General features: G+C 36.8%; 1 protein-coding gene across 2 annotated transcripts; it reads right to left on the bottom strand.

Annotated features, from left to right (window-relative positions):
- Positions 1 to 924: 924 nt before the first annotated feature.
- On the bottom strand, positions 925 to 18,340 carry ddx46 (DEAD-box helicase 46). 2 transcript variants are annotated; one of them, XM_023341973.1, is made up of 23 exons: positions 18,201 to 18,340; positions 17,833 to 18,000; positions 16,648 to 16,770; positions 15,762 to 15,867; positions 15,514 to 15,682; positions 14,014 to 14,258; positions 13,833 to 13,943; positions 12,601 to 12,766; positions 11,786 to 11,906; positions 10,555 to 10,730; positions 10,345 to 10,466; positions 9,145 to 9,223; positions 8,314 to 8,396; positions 7,039 to 7,203; positions 5,378 to 5,540; positions 5,088 to 5,281; positions 4,371 to 4,508; positions 4,143 to 4,292; positions 3,837 to 4,064; positions 3,095 to 3,313; positions 2,347 to 2,491; positions 1,260 to 1,333; positions 925 to 1,150 (listed from the first exon to the last, which is right to left on the bottom strand). In XM_023341973.1, exons 1-23 carry the CDS (start codon positions 18,215 to 18,217, stop codon positions 1,103 to 1,105), a joined length of 3,210 nt encoding a protein of 1,069 aa, XP_023197741.1. In that variant the 5' UTR covers positions 18,218 to 18,340; the 3' UTR covers positions 925 to 1,102. The 2 variants fall into 2 exon arrangements, with proteins under 2 accessions (XP_023197741.1, XP_023197742.1); XM_023341974.1 differs by having other exon boundaries at positions 15,774 to 15,867.
- Between the last annotated feature and the right edge of the window lie 686 nt (positions 18,341 to 19,026).

Below are 19,026 nucleotides of genomic sequence, written 5' to 3'. Positions count from 1 at the left end.
CTGCTGTGATTATTTATTACTGCATGCCTGAATGAATAAATAAAGAAATCGAACCTGTCTGACAACATGAAGTAGGCTACAAGATGTAAAATTAGCAATTTGTAATTTTACTGGGGATCATTTGAAAACTTTATTCTGGTTGTTTATGTCAGATTTTAAAATTTGTTTTATATCAAACATTTAAGATAATTTTTGCAGCACTCTTGATTTATTACATACAGATCGACATATCTGAAACATTTATTCCTGCTAATTTGAGCTATTAATAGTAAAATAACATAAATCAGTTAAATCCAGATGTGCAAAATTATTTATCTTCCAACTTTAAGGGCCAAAACTGCCACAAGTCATTACTTACACAAGTTATTAGAGTATATTTGTGATTTAATATATTGTGATTTAAATAACATTTGAAATGCATGCATTAACTAAATGTATATTAAACTGTTTCATGAATAAATTTATTTTTTAAGTCTGTATTCACTACATGTACGAAGCATCCTGAATTATTTAAATACATATTTTATGTCATGAATTTTTCTCAACTGTGAAAGTGAGTGGGAGGAGCAAGATGAGCAATTTAGTTTCATTGGTTAATTAGTTGCATGGCAGCCAATCAGAGAGAGGGTAAAATCTGATTATGACTCCAACATAAATATAAAGGATTAAAAGGAAGCTGTTCATTAAAACGAACCGGCAGAAGGCGTCGGCTCGGTCGCCACAGACACATCTGGATCCCACCTTATAAATAATATAAAGACCAAGAGCTGCTGAATAATTAACTATATCTGAGCACATTGCGTTTATTTCTTCAGCAACCAGAAAACTAGAAATATTTTATCTTTGCATCAACGTTATAATATTTGTTAACAAATTTGATTTAAATATGTTTTCCATTAAAAATAAAAACATTCTTTAACCAGATCATTGGAGAAACGTGTTGCTTTAATGTTAAATGTGGAACGAGAGGAAAAACGGCTAGACAGTCGGGGAAATACAAACTAAATCAATGAAACATTAAAACACAGATTAAAATATTCATCATCCACTTTGATGAAACTGCTGAGATAAACGTGAGATCGGATTATCCTCGCCGCTTCCTCTACAACACCTTGTAGCGGCCTTTGCTTGTCGGCTGGTAGGAATTTTGCTAAAGGCAAAAAGGAAAAAAGAAACAATTACACATTTAAAGAGTTTAAAACAGCTAATGTCACTTGTGTATATTCAACCAAAAACATTTCATCTGTAACAACACATACTAATCTGATGAGCTCTTCCTTTATTAGCCGTGTAATCTCCGTTTTGGCTTTCTGCACAGCCAGTTCACTCGCACCTAAGAAACAGAACAGAAACACTTTACTAGCAGGAAAAACCTCAAAATCAAAGCTTCTCTGAGAATTAAGGACTTAGAAAGTCCTTAAAGCCTGAAACTCAAAAAAAGTCAAGCAAATAAGAATTAGCACACACAAGCTTATCACTTTAAAAAGTTCGTGCATTTGTTTCCAAAGTGCAAAACTTTTAGTTATCAAATATTGTGCAAGTAAAGAGGTTTTTCCAACATTTTAGACACACAGAGAAAAATAACTTAAAAGTTCTTAAAGACTTTAATTAAAGTGAACTTTAATTCACTTTGTTCACTAAAGAACAAACTCAGGATGCACCGATTCACTTTTTCACTTCCGATACCGATATCTGAGGTTTAGTATCGGCCGATTCCGATCCGATACAGAAAAACAGCTGATTGACTTCAACCATTTCTTTTTCCTTAAAAACAGATATAAATGAAATGAATCACAAATTTATTTGAGAACTTAAGCAAATAGTTTCACCATCTGGTCAAACATGAAAAACAACTTTAATTTGTTCAGTCAGTGAAGTTAGAATAACAGCCAATGGGAAATAGATAATAAAGAAACTGACTGAAAAATAAACTGCAACAAACTTTCTTCCCAATGGTTCAGAAAGTGTAGTTAGGAATCGTAAATATAATGTAGAATAAATAATAACGCACAGAATCAAACTGAGTAGATCTGCCCTTTGGATCAGCCACAGAATTGATACCTGAGCTAGATTTTTTATAATACTGGGACCAATACAGATATTGATATCAAAACAATTAATCAGTTTCAGTTTTTTGGTATTTTTCCCCTTTTATAAGTCAGAAACTGGACAGGTGTGCAAATAAGAACAATAAAAAGCAGATCAGCAAACTTGATATAATAATTTTGGGAAGTGGGCGTGTGTGCGTGTGTGTGTGCGTGTTTACCATCCAGAGATAAAACAACAGATCACCAGATGATTTATTCTGTGTTGAGTATCTAAGTAGGAAGCAGTAAATATTCTCACTCTCAATAGCCAGATAAATCTTTCGTTCTCCCTCCTTCGGCTCTTTGCCTGGAGGGAAATACGTTCCTCTGATGGTGATGGCCGCCTCAGAGTATTCACCAATCCTCTGCAAAGCCTCTTTAGACGTCACCTTCCACCGGGCCGTCTGCACAACACAAACATAACCACAACAACACTTTCTGTAAAACTACACAATGAGACAGCGGCTTGTCAGAAAAACATAGCTAATGCACATTTTTATTTTGTTTCTGCCCAGAGAAGAACAATTATTTGTTTAAATATCAAAATTGATCCAGTAAAAATGTTTAAATATCCAAAAGAAAACAAACAACTAAACTTTTTTTAAGGATAATTTTGTTTAGAGACTTTATGATTAATTTTATTTGTTGTTTTGTTTGAGGCCAAAACACCAGACTGGAGACATTTTCATCCAGTTTTTGGTAGAAAGAGAGAAACGATAAATAATCCAAGTGGTAATTATTGAACTTGTTTTAATTTATTATGCGATTAATTGATTTGTTATCAAATTTAACATTTGTAAGATGCTGGATATGCAGGATTTTGTTGGTTCTTTATACAAATAATTCATACTTTAAACTGTTCTAAATTTTTTTCATATTCTATTTAGAGGGAAGGAATAACCGCCAAAACGTTACTGTGAACAAGTAAAACAATAATCTTTATTTTTTTGAAGGAACTGAAACGAGTCGATCGATCAGCTGATTAACTGAGGTGATAAATGGCTGACCTGAGGGAAGTCGTTGATCTCCAGCTCCTCTTCGTATCTCTTGACGGTTTCGGCCTGTTCAGCCGCCTGCCGCTCCTCCTCCAGCTTCTCCACCGGCGTGTAGTTCAGCTTGGCGTTGATCTTCTCCGCCAGCTGCTCTGCGATGGTCTTGGCCGACACCGACGGGGTCATGATGGGGTCGCCGCGCAGGATGGCGTTGGTGGCCTGCTGCATCACGTCCTGCAGGTACAGTAAAACACACAACCAGTTAGGTAGCAACTAGTTACATTTACTCACCTACATTTAGTGGATTAACTATTTTGGAAGAAATTTACTTTCCTCAGTATTTCTACTAAACTGTACTTTTTACTTTTACTTAAATACTTAAACACAAAATACAAAGAATTTTGTACTCTCTAAAAAGTACAAAAGTCTAAAAATGTTTTTGCAAAGTTTGTGGCTTTTGTCAAATAGAAATTATTTTTGTAATTCTAACTGACCTAAAACAAAAAATGTTTATTCTAACTTAACTTCATACAGCAAGAAAAAAAATGTGCATGACTTTTCATAAAGTGTATGAAAATATCGATTTCCAAATTTAGTCTTTGAATCAAACATTAGGTTGGACTTTATTACAAAACAGTTTGAATCTTAACCATTTTCCAAACCTTGAAACATCAAAATGAGACCGAAACAAAGAACCCTCAAGTTGTTTTTTCCTGCCTGGATCTCGGACAGAATGGCCTCCGTCGGCCTGACCCACCTGAGCCTCGGCGCCCAGGTTCTTCTGAGCGTTGATCTTGAGCGCCAGCCTTTTGGCCATCTCCAGCTTCTGGTTGTTTCCAGCGGATCCAGGCATGAGGCCCGCCGGGCCCCCGGGGGCCGCCGATGAAGCCGTGACGGCGCCGGCGGGACCGGCGGCCGCGCCGGGAGCCGACAGGTCCTTCACCCGCTTCTTAGAGTTGAACATGCTTTCTATTTGCTCCTCGATCTGAGGGAAGGAGAGGTTGAAACGTTGCAGGATTATAGATCCTTTACAGCGTTTTCTAACTTTCAGATCGCTCCTCACATCCAAGGCGCCGTCCTCATCGTCAGAGTCCTGCAGTCCCAGCGCAGCTTTCTGCAGCTTCTTCCTCTCGTTGGCCAGAGCGTGCTCCGTCTCATCGAACTTAAAGCCTTTCCCTGAGAAGCCACTGCTGCTCTTAATCACCTTACCCTCCTGCATGATCAGGAATATTTAAGGCTCAGAGACGATTTAAACAGAATTGATTATTCTTTAAATGTAGATTTATCTCACCGCCTTCTGCTGGTCCTTGAAGGAAGCCCACAGCTGCTCCAGTTCTGGAGGAACGGCTGAGCCTGACAGCTCCAAGGCCTTCAGGATGTCGCCAGCGTAGCGAGCCTGGTCCTCTGTGATGAAGGTGTAGGCGTAACCCTACCAGAAACAGATCATTGTTAGTTCTAGAAATGCAAAAGAAGCAATTAAGAGAAGGAAAAATCCATTAAAAGAAGATGAATCTAACTCTGATCACACCTACAAAGCTCCCCTACAGTTTATATCACGTCACAGCCACACACTAAATAGATACGAAATCGGGAAACTAAATATCGACTCGAGTTAATCTACTGTTAACTGAACTCATCAATCAACTAAAAAGGAATTAATAAGAGGCCATTTTTCTTAGTTTTCTCTTGTATCAAGAGGACTGATGGTCTTTCCATAACATAAAGTGAATATTTTTCATAATATGCAGAAAATTGAATAAGAGAAAAAATATTTTATGATAAAATTACTAAAGTACAGTGTAGTAAAAATACTTCTAAAAGTATATTTTTCAAAAAGTTACTGAAGTAAATGTTATTGAGTAAAGGTAACTAGTTACTACCCATTAATTTTAATCTGGTAAACCATTCGTCGACATGGACAGACTCCTCAGAGTTCTCTGGTTTGTCTTTCCCCTTCAGCAGCTTTATTGGAGCACAGAGCAGAGTTTGAGGAGTAAAGGTGTCAGACCTTGTTGCCCGCCCTGCCGGTGCGCCCCGCCCTGTGGACGTAGTCCTCATAGTGGTTGGGGCAGTTGTAGTTGACCACCAGGATGAGCTGCTTGACGTCCAAGCCTCTGGCCGCCACTGAGGTGGCCACCATCAGGCGACACACTCCCGTCTTAAAGTCGTTGATGATGCTGTCTCGGTCGTACTGGTCGATGCCTCGGAGGAAAACGACGACAGGGAAACTCTCAAAGATCAACGGCAAAAGATTCAACCGAAATACGAAGCACATGTGTCCCGCCGATCTGAGTTTACCTCCATGTAAAGACAGGCAGGGGTACGAGGCTTTCATCAGGTCCTTCAGCAGGCCGTCTGCATGCTCCTGTTTGTCCACAAAGATGATGACGGATCCTTTCTCCTGGTAGTGACCCAAGATCTCCAGCAGCTTCAGGAACTTCTTCTCCTCATCAATCACCAGCTGACAGCACACAGAAAAGAAACAGAGAGCGAGAAAATGAAACGTATATCAAACTATAAACTGGAGTGGTTCTATAAACTGCAAAAACATTAAATCTCAGCAAGTATTTTTGGTCTAAGTTTCCACATCACAGTTCACCAGAAATAAGACAGAAGTTAGAGGTAACTTTTCAGCAAGATACAGGAGCTTGTTTTAAATAAATTATTTCTGATGAAAAAGTTCTAGTTCTGATGTCATTTCACTTATAACATCAGAAAAAAAATGTTTTTCTAAAAGACAATCTGTCAGTGCAACTAGAACTTTTTCAATAAATGTTAATGAATTATTGACTTAAAACAAACTCCTAAAGTTACTACCAAACTCTGTTTATAAGTAACTAGTCACATTTATCCAATTACATTTACTTAAGGAACTTTTTGGAAAAAAATTACTTTTACTACACTGTACTTTAGTAATTTTATTATGAAATATTTCTGCTCTTACTTGAGTCAAATTTCTGGATTTTCTTCCCACTGAATGAAAATCAACAAGTTTTAACCAGAAACTCACCAGATTCAGACACAAGCCTGCAGTTTCTGTTAAAGTTTAACAGGTTTTTATTGAAAGAAAATGATTTGGAAACATTTTATTTATCCTGGTTTTATTATTTTTTGTTACTTATATGAATTATTGCCATTTTGGTTCTTAAAATACCAAAATTTCCACTTTATAACTTTATATTTTGGTCCGTCTGATGATGTAATTTTAAATATTAAATGATTATCTGATCAGTTACTCAGACTTCTTACTGAACAGTTTTTGAGTAATTTCCTGGATGGCTACTTTTTGCTTTTACTTGAGTAATAATAATACATTTTATTTGTAACGCACCTTACATTTCAAAGAAATCTCAAAGTGCTACAGAGACGAAAATAGATTATAAAACTTACAATAAAATATACAATAATACATCTCACACCAAATAGTAACAAATTAAAACTTACAATTTAAAAAGCTAACAGATCTAAAAAGCCTGTTTAAAAAGGTGTGTCTAAGACCTTTTTTAAAGGCCTCCACACCTTGTGGGGCTCAGAGACTCTGGGAGGACGTTCCAAAGCCGCGGAGCTACTGCCTGAAAGGCCCTGTCTACCATGGTGGCAAGCTTGGTCTTTGGTTGGTGCAGGTGGTGAGAGGAGGAACGAAGGCTTCGAGAGGTGGCATGTGGTATGAGGAGTTCATTGAGGTAAGCAGGGGCAGTGGACGCATTGATAGGTGAGCAAACAGAGTTTGTAATGAATTCTTTGTTTGATCGGTAGCCAGTGGAGAGCTTTGAGGAGTAGAAACATGTTAAAGTACTTCTACTCTTACTTACTTGTAAGTTAGTTTTGTCTTATTTGAAGTGCAGTAAAATATTCGCACTAGAAACCAGATAAAATACTTAGTAAGGTTTCTTGTTTTTTCAGTGTAGATAGAAGGGGCGTGTAATCTCTTGAGAATAATTCAGATTAGGATTATTTACCACGTGCTGCTCCACATCTGAGCAGACCACACTGCGACCTCCGACCTGCACCTCGATGGGCTTGGCCAGGATCCTGCGGGCCAGCGCCTCCATGGCTCTGGGGAAGGTGGCGGAGAACATGACCGTCTGCCGGTCGGGACGCACGTTGTCTACGATACGCATCACCTGCACCACAGTGAAAGATAAATGAGATTTTTAATGTTTTCTCTCATTATCTTCGGAAATTCTAAACAACAGTGCAGCACAATGTCAATGCTCACAAACCTTAAACTTTTCCGCATTTTGTCATTTTACTTAAGCTTTAGGCAATAGAACAACACAAAGGAGGACATGTTTAAAAGATTATAAAGAAATGAAACATTTAATCTGAGAAGCTCAACTCTAACTAAAGAAAACCCAGAAGTAAAAGTAATAAGATTACACTATCCCCACTGTGAAACATGGTGGTGGCAGCATCATGCTGTGGGGACAACAGAAGCAAATATTCATGTGTTAGAACAGCCTAGTCCAAGGAGCTATGGAGAATTTTTACTGACCACGCGTTTTCATTTTTTCTTGTTGCTTCGTCCAACTTTAAGTCAAATCAGATCTGGATGCACCAAAATCTGCATTTTATCGATTTATAAAACTAATAACTAAATACATCAACACAAACTCAAGACAGACTCAAAGAACAGACAAGAAAAGCTTTATAAAAATCTGATTTTTGTGGCCGTTGAGAACTTTCAACATGTTTGGACATCTCTGGCCTAGTCAAAGCCCACAACAAAATCCAAGAGAGAACTTGTGGCAAACCTTGACACTTTCCATACAATGTAGTTGAAGTTGGAGATTTTTAACAGCAGAGAAACGAGGATCTATAAATGATTGAATCCTTTCTGTGGGACTTGGATAAACGTTGAGAGGACGACTCAGGCCTTCAGGCTTCAAGCTCATGGTGTGATCTCATTTTTCTCTCCCCAGAAATAAAAAAGTGTTTACAAAAAATACAGTGCAAAAATTACTGCCAATAAAACAGATTTTTTTTTAAATCCTCAATGAAAGGACAGACACAGCAAACCTGCAGGTAACGCTGAAATGACTAACTTTGTTTTAGATATGTTGATGTTGACATGACGTCCTGGCCGTTGCTTTGCTAGCAGTAGCTTCTGCTTATGCTAGCGCCGTGCGCTAACTGTTATTTCATTGAGGACAAATCATTGAACTTTTGTCTTGGGGAAGATGTGATTTAAAAGCATTCAGAGACGTTGCTGTCGTCGGGATAAAAACACCAACCTGTGGCTCAAAGCCCATGTCAAACATCCTGTCTGCCTCGTCCAGCACCACGTACGTAACCCTCCGCAGGTTGGTGACCCGGCCTAGACGCCAAGGAAGAGGAGCAAATCGAAGAACAATCAGCCATCAGGAGAATTCAGCTGTACAAAAAAAGCAGCCTGCCTTTTTCTAGAAACATCCAGCTAACCTAGCAAACAGCCGCTTTCAGGATGAGGCTACTTAAAGTTATTTAATATATTCAAATGTCAAAATATATATTTTTCCTCCTATGGCTGCATTTCAGATTCCTGACTCTGCTTGTCTCTGGTCTTGCGTACCATCTCAGGGACATGAGGGACCTGAAAAAGTCAGAAAACTGCCTCAAGATACAAAACAAGAGATGGAGCCCATCACCTACAAGGGAAACAAATTACAGATTACCTCGCATGTGTGGAAACCAGACACAAACCCTGGTGTTACCATTCAAAAATACTAACAACATGTGGCATTTAGCATGCTAACATTTATTCCCAGAGAGTTCGTTTAACATGCTGTTGGACCATCAAAACAGAGATAAGTTTATTTATAGTAATAATTACATGAACGGTCTAATCCAAGTCCCTGATAGGAGGCATCATGAACGACCCAACCTGGATCTCACCTACCTGTGCTCGCCCTGATCTTCAGGAAACTCATCACTGTCTTGTAGAAATGACTGATCCCAAAAGCGGTCAGATAATGTCAACAGTTTAGTAAAAAGGCACTGGTGAGGATAAAAACTGAGACCAAAACCAAAACGATACTAAATCACATCAACATCTCATGGAGGAGGATGAATTCGGCTGAACTCACCGCTGTTGGCGCCCAGCATGTCAATCATCCTCCCTGGAGTGCAAACGATGATCTCTGCTCCGCGCTTCAGCTCCGCAATCTGGAACCAGCAACGGCAGAAAAACTCAGGAAAACTTCCACAGAATCACCTTCAGACAAATATAATCAGCATCTAACTAAAGCTGAAATCAATACATATCAGAGCCAAAAGTGTCAGAGGATGCAGCTTAAATTTGACTTTCAATATCGGTAGATTCAGTCTGTGTAGAGTTTTTAAAAATACTAAGATTAAACATAAAACTTCAGACAAAATACAATTTAAATGTATTTAGTTTTTATAAAGGTGACCAATGATGCTACTGAGGGAGATTTAAGTTCTTTAAATATTTTTTAAAGGCTCCAAACTTTCATTAAAAGAGATTATTTTACTTATACAAATAGGCAGAGGTGGTATAGTTACCAAAAATATTACTCAGCTAAGAGTAGAAATACTTCAACATATTCAACTCAAGCAAAAGTAAAAAGTAGCCGTCCACAAAATTACTCAAATAAGAGTAAAAAAATTATTTGGTTAAAAGGTTTACTTAAGTACTGAGTAACTGATCAAATTATCAATCATTTAATGTTTAAAAATTACATCATCAGATGAACCAAAATAAAAAGCTAAGTGGAAAATTTGGTACTTTAAGAACCAAAATAATAATTTATGTAAGTGACAAAAAATAATAAAATCAGATAAAATAAAAATGTTTCCAAATCAGTTTCTTTCAATAAAAAACTGATGAAACGTTAACAGAAACTGCTGGTTTGTGTCCGAGTCTGGAGGGTTTCTGGTTAAAACATGTTTGATTTTCATTCAGTGGGAAGAAAATCCAAAAATTTGACTCAAAAGTAAAAATACTTTATAATAAAATTACTCAAGTACAGAGTGATAAAATACTCCTAAAGGTAAATTTTTTCCTATACGTTACTCTAGTAAATGTAACTAGTTACTGCCCAACTCTGTATATGTAATCAGTATGTGAATATTTCAAGTTCTTAATTAGTATCAAAAAACCCTGGATGAATAATTTCAGCCTAAATCAGTAATTGGATCCATGTTTCTTCCTCCACGTCCCTCTGCTTTCGTTTCCTGGTGATTTGATGAATATTTTCAAAGCGGCTGAGTTAAAGCTCTCTGGCCGTACAGAGTGAGGCGGCTTTGCCTCATGGTTTTTGTACCTGTTCGCTGATTCCCGTCCCTCCGTAAACACACACCACTCGCAGCCCCAGCGGTTTGGAGAACTTCTTACACTCCTTGGTGATCTGCAGAGCCAGCTCTCTGGTGGGAGTCATGATTACAGCTGCGACGGAAACAAAGGGCGTCCATCAGTTTCCAGGCTGCTTTATACGCCAATAAAACATTTATTTATTTCTGACATGGGACCTTACAGATGGGCCCCTCTCCCTCCTCCAGGGGGCGCTGGTCCATGATGTGGCGGAACATGGGCAGCAGGAAGGCGATGGTCTTCCCGCTGCCAGTCTTGGCGATGCCGATCAGGTCTCTGCCGGACATGATGGCGGGGATGGCCTGGGCCTGGATAGGCGTCGGCTTCTCATATGCCTGCCTGGTTTCATCGATAAAACAAAACATGAAGCAGCTTTCATGTCACTGAACACAGGAGCCTGTCGCAATAAGAAGTAAATCAATTAGGATGTTAAGAACATCGTGGTACAAAAATATGTGAGTGATTTTATATTTTTATCATGTTCGAAATAAAGAAACAATTTAATCGCATGATAAATGAAAACGAGCTCAATAATTTCCATTGGCATAATTTATTGTTTTTCTTTTTCTACCAAACCTGGAGGACAAAGTTTCCAGTCTGGTGTTTTGGTCTCAACTAAAACAATTCTGTTCACAGAGATTCATATTTTTTATTGTTTCTGCTTATTTATTTTCGATATTTAAAATGTTTTCCAGTGTCAATTGATCATTAGTATTTAAAGTAATATTATGGCCATTATCAGCATTATATTACTGGAAAACGGCGTCAAAACAACAATGTTATTGTTCATAGCAATAATGTCTGGAACAATTTATCATTATTGTGACAGACCTCATTGTCACAATTAATGAGTTCTATTTATTCCATTAGGGCTGCAAATAATGATTACTTTAGGAATTGATTAACCTATCTACATGTTCTGTCTTAATTTCTGCTCTGAGTTTGTTGTTTTTTTGTAAGTCTGTATGCTGCAGTTAACGATTAATGGTCATTAATCATTTCAGCCCTAAATTCCTTGTTACTTTTAGTAATGTGAATCTGACACAAGACTTAAAAAAATGTAATTATCTGAAAACCAGGACATCCCCCTTGAGTTTAATACCCCTAAATAAGCATTTACCTTCAGAAGTCACCAAATTAGGAAATAAAATCCTCTGGTGGACTATTTAAAATTCATATTTAAGAAATTTTTCTGTTATTTTGTGTACATAAACATAAAAACATGAGTAAGGTTCTGTATGGTTTAATAATTTCAGACAGGATTAACAAGATGGGGCTCATAGTTTTGTAGAGAATTATAAAAATATAACTTTAACTTCCCTCATATTTTAATTTCTGTATTTTCAAGTAAAAAAAGTAGTAAAATAATTAAAAATGAGAATCTTATCTCTCACTTCTTCAGGGAGTTGAGGATCTTCATCGACACGCCACACTGGACCCAGGTCCTGATGGGTTTGGGACAACCTTTGCCTTTGACGGTGATGCCTTCCAGCTCCAGCCTGTACGCGTTCACCTCTGGAAACAGACGGTCATAATTCATTTAAAGAGGACAACTGGTCGCTTATCTGGTAGAAATATAACTTTGAACATCTAACAGTGATCAATTCTGATTCCTGCAGCCGGTTAGGATCGCTCTATGGTCCATTCAAAACATCTTCATTACAATTTTTACATTCAATCTTTATTAGATACTCAGATTTCAGTCTGAGCTGTTTAAGAGTCTCTGTCACTTTAAATCCAAAGCTGCTGGCCACGCCCTCAACTCAATATCCACACTCGCAACAAAATGGCTGCAACAGATGCACAATTATATAACTGTGCATGTTTGAAAAGCATCAGTGTCTGAAAAGCAACTCTTGTCTGTTCCAGCAGCCATTGTACAGCGCATACAGCGGGAAAACCAGCTGACCAAACGGGCTGAACTGCACTGGGGTTGCTAAGCAACAGGCAGTGCCAGCTGATTTGTTTCTGAAAGGGCTCATTTTCCAGACACCCAAAAATAAAAAAATAAAAACTTATTGAACAGCAGCTGGATGTTTTTTAAAGCTTATTCTGATTTCAGAAGCAGCAGAAATCCAAACTGAAGAACAAAAATTTGCAAAATGTGAATTTTGAGTAAAAGTTTCCCTTTAAACTACACAGTTTTTCCAGTGGAATCACCAACAGTGACTGGGAGTGTGTGTTTGTGCAGTCAGACGTGAGGACCGACCCTCTGTGGTCATCTTGGCCAGCTCAGGAACTTCCACGTAGAAGTTCTTGCGGTACGGCTCGTACTGGATCTTGGTGTGGTCGACTGGCTCCAGAACTTTCCTCTGCTTGGTCTGAAAACCCGTCAGAGCCGTCTGCAGGTCCACCTCCTCTTCCTCCGACGAGTACTGTCAGAGGAAGACAGGATGTTAGGCACCAGCAGCTCAGAACTTAAATCCAACTGGTTTTCACAACAAATCCAGTTTTAACAGATTTTTTTCCCGTGCTTTATTTTCTAAAAAAGGAATTACAAATGACAGAATATTTTCAAGAAGTGGATTTTATTTCAATTGTCTCTTCTCTGAGCTGCACGACGGAGGATTAAGCTATGAAAATGTTTGTTTCATTATGAAAATATAATTATAATATTACCAGAAAAAACATCTTATGAGAAAAAAGTTGTTTTTAAATAAAAGTTAAAATCCTATATGATCACCTCAGGTTGGTTATTTCTCAGTTGTTGTTCATCAAAGTCCTGATATTGATAATTTTATCAATATCAATCACTTTTAAACACTTTATTCTTGCAATATTTCGGCTATATTGTCATATTACTACAACTCTATTCCTGTATTATGACTTTATCTCATGATCAAAAACATATTATCCTGGCGTTTATGTTTCAGTGTAGAGATAAAACAAACAGAAGCTTTGAACAGGCGATCAAACAAAATGGCGGCTTTGGGTGTTTTATCGCGCTAAACGATAATATTGTTGTTTTGAGACCATTTTCAATTAATATAATGGTAATAATGGCATAATAATAATAGAAGAACAAATTCTCAAAGATCAAACTTTAAATTCTAATGAATATTTAACTCTGGAACTGGAAGACATTTTAAATATCCAAAACAAATCAAATGAATTATAAAGTCTGTGGAAACAAAATTATCCTTAAAAAAAAGTTACATTGAGACTAAAGCAGCAGACTGAAGATTTTTATCATCCAGTTGTTGGTAGGAAGTGAAAAACTATAAATCATGCAAATGGAAATTATTGTGTTGGTTCTAATTTATCATGTGATTAATTGATTAATTGATTTATTGCGACAGGTTTGCTCTGAACTCTGAGAAACAAAGTACAGCATTGGTGATGAGGAAAAAAACATCCAGATTTTTCCAAAAGTTAAATGTTCAAACACTAAGAATCAGACCAATAGATCACATGGAGTCATTAAGCGGGTCTCCGTCGTACCTCCATGGCGTCCTGGTCGTTCTCCATCAGCTCTCCCTTCTTCTTGTGCGTCATCGGTTGTTTCTTGGTCTTTACCACCGTCACCACTTTGGTTACCGTCGTTGCTCCTTTCTGTTGATTAAAACAAATCAATATCTCATGGAAATAAAACTTTTAACTTCCTTTAAAGTGAAGCGCTCACCTTATCGTTTCCCTTCATGGCTCCGATGTTGAACTTCTTCACTTCCTGTTTGACCTCCTCCATGTAGGCGTCCAGAGGATCCACCTCGTCCTCCTCCTCCTGCTGCTCCATCGGCGCCTCCTTCTCAGCCTCGCCCTCCTCCTTCTTCACTTCCTCTGCATCCTTCTCTTTTCCCTCCCCTTTTTCTTCCCCATCCTCTTCATCTTCATCCACTTCCATCAGAGCAGGACCCTCCTCATCATCATCTGATACCAAAAAAAACCTGTTTTTATACTTTTACAGTATTTTTACCAGGCTACCAAGTTAAACTTCTGGATTTTCTTCCCACTGAATGAAACATGTTTTAAAGTTTGTGAAGTGTTTTATTGAAAGAAACTGATTTGGAAACATTTTGTTTTGTCATTTTTTGTGACTTAAATCAATTATTGTCATTTTTGTTCTTAAAACACCAAAATATCCACATATCGTCATATTTTGGTCCGGCTGATGATGTCATTTTTAAATATTAAATGATCGATAATTTGATCAGTTACTCAGTACTTTAGTAAACTTTCACCAAATACTTTTTCCTTTTACTTGAGTAAAAACATGTTGACGTGTTTCTACTCTTACCTGAGGATCATTTTTGGGAACTTTCCTCCTCTGGAGAAACAACAACACAAATGCTGCAACTAACAATTATTTTAGTAATCGATTATTCTGATGATAATCTGATCAAAAAAAATTCCATATTCTGCAGATTGTTTTATTTAACCACTTAATTTTTTTAATTAATTAATATAAATACATTAAATGATGTAGAAATGAAACAAATTGATACTTTAAATAATAAAACATTGTAATGCCTGAAGTTTAACAACATAACCTTCCTTTAGTGAAAGTTTGATTATTCATAGTGAAGGAAGAATCTGCAGTTAAAGATTCATGTGGAAAACGTTTTGATTGATTAATGATTGGATATGAAAATGAGATTAATATGAGATTTTTTTTTTAACCGCATGAAGCTCAAACTGTTCCACTTGAGGAGTTTTGTGTTTTTATCTTAAAGGAAAATCTATATATTTACTGTTCAGTTTTTATTGCTCTGAATACGTTGGTTTTTTTCTGCAAATGACCATTTTTTATTTTTATAATTTTTTGAGTGTATTCTCCAGTTAACGATTAATTGATGAACAAATTAGTTGACAATTATTTAAAAAATGGATTCAGTCCTGCAAAACAATGCATATTTTTGCAGTGGAAGAAACGAGACGACGGTTTCAATTTCAATTTCCAAATTCAAATCTGAAAAGTGTGGCATGGCAGTGAACATTTTAAAACAAAAGTTATTTTGTAGGTCAAAAATATTTGTCAGATGCAAAGTTTCATCTTCCAAGTATCCAGTAGAGTATTTTTAAATAGTGATTAGTAAATTGGTTTTATTTTTAGTAACAACTAAAAACATAAGAGATGTAAAATATTCCCATGTTTGGGTAAATTTCCTGGTTTTTTTATCCTTACCGTCGTCGTCCTCCAGGCTCCATTTCTTGCCCTGTTTCATTTCTTCCAGTTCTTTCTTTATCTCTCCAATGTTTTCAATCGCCTTCTTCCTCTGCTCCTCTCTCCATTTCTCCACACGCTCCTTCCTCTTCCTCATTTCTTCCTCCAGTTTGTTTTGGTCAAAATCTTGCTGCAAAGACAAGAAATGATCAGGTTTTCCTGCCATGATGAGGGAAACATCTGAGCTCAGTAAAATCTGGGAAACACACTTTTGAACTTACGTCCTCCACCTTCTCATCTTCTTTCTCCTCTTTCACCTTCTTCTTCTCGGAAACTGGCTCGACGCTCTCCTTTTCCTTTTCTTTGCTCTTGGCTCTGAGGAAACAAAACAAAACCAAAAAACATTTCATTGGAGTTTAATAAATGCAATAAATTTCATCATTTTTATGGTGCATCTACAGTTTTGATGGCTTTCTTTCTTTCCTTTATTGAACCATTTTAATTCTCTTTGTAAGTTAATATTTAAAATAATATATGATATGAAAGTAATCTACTAAATTTCAATGTGGAAAATTCACATCAACAGATTAACTTTACGTAAATTCCTTAATCTCTAACTTTGTTAATGTTTTTCACCCAAAATGAGAGTTAGAATCAAAACTACAGTCAGATTTGAGCATCTCTGAATTATCTTATTATGTATCAAAATATTTTACTGTCAGGCAAAATAAAGATAATTGATATTTTGCTGGACGATAAACGATAATATTGTTGTTTTGGAACCATTTTATGTAACATAATGATAATGGCACATTAATGCAAGTTCACCCTCTCAAACCTTTTTTTGTAAAAAACTTTTTATACTGAACAGGAAAATAATTTAAATATCCAAAATGAAACATAATAATGAAAAACAATAAATGAAACAAAGATAAAAACTACACACAACAGAAACCATAAATAACATGGATTATGATGTCTCTCTAGACAAAATTAATCTTCATCAGAATGAAAATTATTGAGTTTTCAATTGATTAATTGCTTATCAGTAATTGCTAGGACTGGAAACCAACTGGGATGAAATGTTTCCAGCAGCCTGGACCTGGGAGAACGAGACACTGTGAGCTTTTCTGTCCCAGAAAATTAAAAACTCACTTTTCATCTGACTTCTTGCTCTTTGCCGGGCTGCCGGTTCGGGACCTGCGAGTTCGACTCCGACTGCGCGATCTCTTCCTCTCCCGGCTTCTGGACCTCCTCCGGTCTCTGCTCCGGGACCGCCTGGACACCGGACACAGACACAGGGGTGAGAGAAATCAGACAAGAAATAAAAATATACCTTCAATTAAAGCATGAAGGCAGCCGCTTTTATACTGCTGCTAATTTAATCAGATTTTCTTTCCATCAAAGGTGATTAGTTAATTCAACAAGTCGGTGATTTTCTGCTCCTCAGTTTGCAGAGGTCAGAGGTCACGAGTAAAAACCTCCGTCTATTAATACTGCAAACTATCAGCATTTTTAAAAATATCCACTTTTTATCACGGCCGTTAAAAGTGAAATGATTTCACTTTCACTGTACTGAAAATATATTTTTTTTCTCCCCTCCAGGGTCTTTTGCGGTTTCTAGTGTCTCTTATCTGAAAGTAGGCTGACAGGAAAGGGGAGCAGACATGTGGCAAATATCAACGGGTCCGGGAGTCTCTAGGCCTCTAAACGTGGGTCGCGCGTTTCGCCACCACGGCAAATATTTTTAACGGTTATTTTTATCTCCTCCTATCTTACTCATAATTACAGTTTGTTTGTCTAAAGCTTTGATTGCATTTATAATCCAATATGACACTCAATATCTTTTTAACTTCAAAAGAAAGGGGCATCTTTTACAAATAAATTAATATTTCTGTACAGACTAATTTCACAACTTTAAACATTAAGCATTTATTTACTTTTTATCTGCATAATTACTAAAATAAATGTATACTTTTTGTGCATTTTACTTACATTTTTGACTTACATTTTACTGTGTAATTAGTTTGGTCTACATGTCTAAACTTTAATTATTAAAGAAAATCTATTAGATTATATTTTATTAAAATATAGCAAACATTTTTGATAAACTACACTGACTTTTAAAGTTAAACTGTAGTAAATTCTTTGAAAAATGAAGAAAGTACTCAGAAGTATATTCAGTTAACTAAACTGTAACGAATTACTAAATATATAGAAATAAAACAAATATAAACGCGAATAAAACAGGTCAAGATTTCTGTAGCTGCATACAGAAGCTGAAAGTTGCATAAAGTTCATTTTTGTTGCCGTTTTCCCGGTCGGGTGACCGGAACGTACCGGGCTCTCTTCCTGTCTCTGGACCGGGACCTCCTGCGGTCTCTGCTCCTGGACCGATCCCTCCTGCTTCGGTCTCGGTCGTCTTTCTTTGAGCGCTTGTTGTCCGGGGAGCGACTCTTCGACCGGGTGCCCGACCGGCCGCGGGACGCTGAGCGCTTCCTGTAGTGTCTGTTGGCGGAGGAACAACATAACAAACGGGTTCACTTTCAAAGAAAAATCATAACTAGCCTCAAATTAAGCAGCAAGAGTTTGATAACTAGAGAACGTGCAACAAGAGCCGTTTTAGCTAGCATGCTAATGTTAGCATGTCACATAAAACTACAGATTAAACGATTAAAACGTTAATTAGGCAAGAAATGTGGACTCACCTGGACTCACGTCCCATTCCGACTCAACTAGAGTTGCACTAAATGAAGGTCAAATTGATTTAAAGAAACTAATGCGTCTCGAAATGCAGACGATGGTTTGTTTGTGTCGCAGAAACGTATGAAAACTGCGACAAACATGTAGTAAAAATAGAGAGAGCGCCCTCACGTGTTCGGAGGTTGAACAAACCATCGGTAGATTTGTTCCTGATTTACTGTGGGAAAGGGTGTGGACGTTTAATCAGAAATTTTGATAAATAGCAAAATCATAGATGTCTCCTTTAAACTGTTACACAGATTTTATCCAACTAATCAATACAGTATCAAATATATTAAAACAATAGACACAACTGTAAGTTATGCAAAAAGCATCGAGTCATTTCTTCTGGATTTGTCATATAACAAGAAGATTTTGGAAAGAATGCAACAACTTTATAATTTGTCACATTGATACTACATTTTCTCTCAAGTATGAGCATATTATTTATGGTTTTCATAATATGACTACTAATGCAGGCAGAAGACTGGCAATTAATCTAATTAATATATTTGGCAAATTTCATATCACAAATGTACATTTTCATCACCTTCACCCTTTTTTACAGTTTTGGTTAAGAACATTGAACAATATTTATCCACCATTGTCAAGAGAACAAACAAAAATGCTGTAAACACGTATGAATATCGCAGATCTGGATGTTTTCAACTTATAATGTCTGTAATATCTGCTTTCTGCTTTTTTTAGGAAGTGAAACTATGAAACGTATAAATATATATATATATATATATATATATATATATATATATATATATATATATATATATATAT

Source organism: Xiphophorus maculatus, chromosome 11 (genome assembly GCF_002775205.1).
Source record: "Xiphophorus maculatus strain JP 163 A chromosome 11, X_maculatus-5.0-male, whole genome shotgun sequence".
Taxonomy (NCBI): Eukaryota; Metazoa; Chordata; class Actinopteri; order Cyprinodontiformes; family Poeciliidae; genus Xiphophorus; species Xiphophorus maculatus.
Note: the sequence above shows the minus strand (reverse complement) of the source record. Positions and strands in the feature narration are given on the sequence as shown.